Below are 4,139 nucleotides of genomic sequence, written 5' to 3'. Positions count from 1 at the left end.
GTGACCACACACTCCGGCACTCCACCAAACACTTGTACTGCAGTATGGGAGTGAGATATTTGTACTAAAGTTAGATCTCTTCCTCTGCATGTCTCTTCAAGGTACGGTGATGGGTATATACTGATCGGTTTCTCCAATGGGTACTTTGTGGTTATTTCCACTCATATCAGGGAGATTGGGCAGGAGCTCTATCAGGCTCGCAACCACAAAGATAGTCTCAACAGTGTGGCCATCTCGCCAGCACTGAACAAGGCAGCCTCCTGCGGTGACAACAGGTACACTCACAGGCTTTCAAAAGAAGCAGAACAGCTATTCTGTTTATTCTTTTCTTTTTTGTGAAAGTTAAAAAACTAAAACCCCATGTTTCTTGTTGCAGCGTAAAGATCCACGAGCTGTCTGAGCTCAAAGATATCCGCAATGTAGTTCGGCTGGACGATGAGACCAAAGGTGAGACAGTCCTCTTTTCCAGCCATATTGTCAAAGGCTCACCTCAAACGCACCGCCCACTTCTCCTTCATCTGCCTCTCACTCTCCTCCTCTAGGTCTGGACCAGCTGAGCTGGACAGATGATGGCCAGCTGTTGGCCGTCTCCACACAGAAAGGGACGCTCCACGTCTTCCTGACCAAGCTGCCCATTCTGGGGGACAGCTTTGGTACCCGGCTGGCCTACCTCACCTCCCTGCTGGAGGTCACTGTGTCCAACCATGTGGAGGGGGTGGGGTGAGGACACGGACACACACACATATACACACACACACACACACACACACACACACACTGTGGTAGGAACTGTATTACATTATAAACCACTACTCACACTACAAGATTTTATTAGGTATAATACTGCAATACAGCTAGTCTGCACAGTTTTTAAAATGTATTTAACAATAGAAAATGTTTAGAAATGTTCTGTATTACTGATACATGTAATGTTGTTTGGTTGATGGCAGCCATCATATGGAGAATACCTAAATCCTGTAGTATGGAATATCAAAAGATAAATGCATAATGTTTTTTGGATAGTTAAAATATGTTATGTACCAATTTTGGTGCAGATTAGAGAACATTTAATGGAACAATTGAGTGTTTTGTAAAAAAAAAAAATAGACTGTTTGCAGAACTGGGAAGCCCCTGAGAGTTCTGGGGGACATGAGTAAAAAATGTTAAGTGCTTTATAAATGGCCGCATAGTGACACTCAGTTATTCCTTTATTCCTTTATTTCTTTTCTCCTTGCCAAAACTAACAACTGTAAAATCATTACCAAAGTTCCAGGAGCCAAAAAGCAGTAAGTACTAGTGTTCCAGCAATATTCATATGAACCAAAATCATATAAGGCTATTGTGTTTGGCCAAGAAATAAGTGATCACAGGATAAACCTGATGGGAGGAAAGATTGATAAGAAGTGAGTGCAGTTAAAATGGAGTGATAGAGTAAGACTGAGCAGTGTTACAGCTGCAGGTAAACACTGCTGACTAGTTTCAACATGCCCTTCAGTCCCTCTTTGATGTGGGGATGGGGCAATGGATAAGACTATGCCTTTGGTGTGAGAGACCCGGGTTCAATTCCCCACTGTGACCCATCCACCATTGTGTCCCTGAGCAAGACACTTAACCCCTAGTTGCTCCAGAGGCGTGCGACCTCTGACATGTACAGCAATTGTAAGTCGCTTTGGATAAAAGTGTCAGCTATATGAATAAATGTAAATGATGCACTGTGTTTTTCAGGAGAGTCCAGTGGCCATAGAAGTAGAAGTAGAGCCTACTTTCATTGCAATGGGACCGTATCATGTGGCTGTGGGAATGAACAACAGAGCCTGGTTCTACGCCTTGGTAGACCACAAACCTGGTGTGTGTGTGTGTGTGTGTGTGTGTGTGAGTGATGTGGTGTGTTGATATTTCTTTAATCGTGCATGAGTGGAAGAATACGTATCACTAAATTGCTTCGTCACTCAGGTTTTAACAAGCTAAAGGACATTGAGTATTTGGGGACGATAGCCAGCATGTGTCTTAACTCAGACTACGCCGCAGCACTGTTTGAGGGAAAAGTGCAGCTGCACATGGTGAGTCGCCTATCTGTCAGCACTTTGTTAGTCTTTTTATTGACCAATGAGCTATTACTGAGCAGGCTTCACCGTTTATTGTGTGCCTGTGTTTAGATTGAAAGCAAAGACCAGGAGGAGAAGAAGCAGATGAAGTTGTTTCCAGATGATGACAGAAAAGGTCGGATTCTTTGCCACGCCCTCACCGCTGACTTCCTCTACTACGGCACTGATGTAAGACTCGGCACACCCTCACCTCAGTCAGCCCACTTAGTTTTAGCAGGACATAATAGGGAGACACTGTTTAGTTTAAGTCATATGTTTTCTCAAGGCTTTTCTGTAACCTTGAGAATTTAATTTTCTCCTGAAGTGAGTTTACAATGAAGCCACTTAACAAACAATAAAAGGAAGCCTGACTCTTTGATAGTTAAGATTTTTAAATCATAATGTTCCGCTCTGTATTTGTTCTCTACAGAACTGCACATTATTATTTCATCATCATAGAGGAGGGAGGGCTAATCTTGAGTTGTCAGTGACCTAAAATCAATTTCTTCTTCCTCATGTCATCAAACCCAAGACAAACATGTACTGAAAACATGACATTTTTATTCAAATGTTTCAGATTTATTGATTTACTTTCCTTAAAGTCTTCATGGAGACTTGCTCTCTACTACTGCTCCATTCCCTCTAACTCTCTTTCCAGCTTTCCCCATACACAGTTGTGTTCTTCCATACATTCTCTTCTCATTATATCTTCCCTTCCCATTTCTGTTTCTCAGTCAGGTAATGTGGCGTGTGTCTTGGTGGAGGACTGGGAGACTGTGAGCAGCTACAGCCACTCGGTTGGTGTGAGGAAAGTGTTCCCCGACCTAAATGGCACGCGGCTGGTGTTCATCGATGACAAGAACAGCGGCTTCCTGCTCTCCCCTGCGAACGTCAGTACATCACAGTTACTTGACACACCTATGCATGCATAAACGGTACACATACACGCAGCATATTCTCAGGTTCTTTGCACTCTGTTAAAACCAGGTAATTAAATATCCAGTGAAAAAAAAAATATCATGGTTAAGACTTGATGAAAAAGCAGTGTGATTTCAAATAACAGATTTAACACAACATTAACTGTGTGTGTGTGTGTGCGTGTGTGCGTGTGTGCGTGTGTGCGTGTGTGCGTGTGTGTGTGTGCGTGTGTGTGTGCGTGTGCGTGTGCGTGTGCGTGTGCGTGTGCGTGTGCGTGTGCGTGTGCGTCTCCACTCCAGGCGACAGACTCCTGCTTTGAGCTCCCCAACTTCTCTCCCACCATCACAGGAGTGCTGTGGGACAACTGGCATGCTGACCGAGGAGTGTTTGTAGCTTATGATGATGACAAGGTCTATACCTACGCCCTGCATAAAACCACCATATATGGTAGGGCCATGTAACACCATCTCACACACACACATCAGCAAAATACTATTATGTAACAGCACAGAATGCAACAATATTCCTGTTAGCATAATCCTGTGATGTAAATGAAGGCGAGAGATATAGGGAGCGTTTGTTTTTAACATTATTTCCTTCTCTCTTATTCTGCTTAGGCACCCGGGTGGTGTTAGTAGGGAGCACTGCGCTCCTCTTTTCCCAGAAGCCTCTGCTCTTGTACAACGGGGAGCTGACATGTCAGACGGTGAGCGGCAATACCAGCGAAGTGGCTCTGAGCACACACTCCTTCCTCAAGCGCTCAACTGTCACATCAGCAGATTTGCCGCCGGAGCTCAGCAAGCAGCTCACCCAGGCACTCATGCTCAAGAGGTCAGCCATGTTTGAGACACTGATTATGTGTTCTTCTGGCAGAAAATAGATTCAAAGAGTCATGTCTGTGTTATGTTTTCTGTATTTGTAATTTGGGGGTATATTTGGATGTCAGTACAGTCTGTGGTTGGTTATATTAGAAGCAGCTTATAAGGGAACAAATGGGTACATTGACTTTGTATCTGGACAGAGCTTTTCACTTGGCTGAGCATTTTGATTTAGTAAAGCCAGATAAGACTTTAGTCAGCTGAGTATAGTGCAAAGTTTTTATGTGTTCCTGTTTTTGTTTGTTTTTAATAATGTTGT

At 43.7% G+C, this 4,139-nt stretch overlaps 1 protein-coding gene across 1 annotated transcript in view; it reads left to right on the top strand.

Annotated features, from left to right (window-relative positions):
- LOC123967139 (WD repeat-containing protein 19-like) overlaps nucleotides 1–3,842 on the top strand; it is a gene marked incomplete at its 3' end in the record, with an annotated part of 8,666 nt that extends 4,824 nt beyond the window's left edge. The window contains exons 12-17 of the mRNA XM_046043160.1: nucleotides 1,726–1,846; nucleotides 1,954–2,060; nucleotides 2,157–2,273; nucleotides 2,819–2,974; nucleotides 3,302–3,449; nucleotides 3,620–3,842. Of these exons, the coding sequence (XP_045899116.1) occupies nucleotides 1,726–1,846; nucleotides 1,954–2,060; nucleotides 2,157–2,273; nucleotides 2,819–2,974; nucleotides 3,302–3,449; nucleotides 3,620–3,842 (872 nt within the window). The remainder of the gene's footprint in view (nucleotides 1–1,725; nucleotides 1,847–1,953; nucleotides 2,061–2,156; nucleotides 2,274–2,818; nucleotides 2,975–3,301; nucleotides 3,450–3,619) is intronic.
- Nucleotides 3,843–4,139: the final 297 nt, after the last annotated feature.

The sequence above is a fragment of the Micropterus dolomieu genome, unplaced genomic scaffold (assembly GCF_021292245.1).
Source record: "Micropterus dolomieu isolate WLL.071019.BEF.003 ecotype Adirondacks unplaced genomic scaffold, ASM2129224v1 scaffold_74, whole genome shotgun sequence".
In the NCBI taxonomy this organism is placed as follows: domain Eukaryota; kingdom Metazoa; phylum Chordata; class Actinopteri; order Centrarchiformes; family Centrarchidae; genus Micropterus; species Micropterus dolomieu.
Note: the sequence above shows the minus strand (reverse complement) of the source record. Positions and strands in the feature narration are given on the sequence as shown.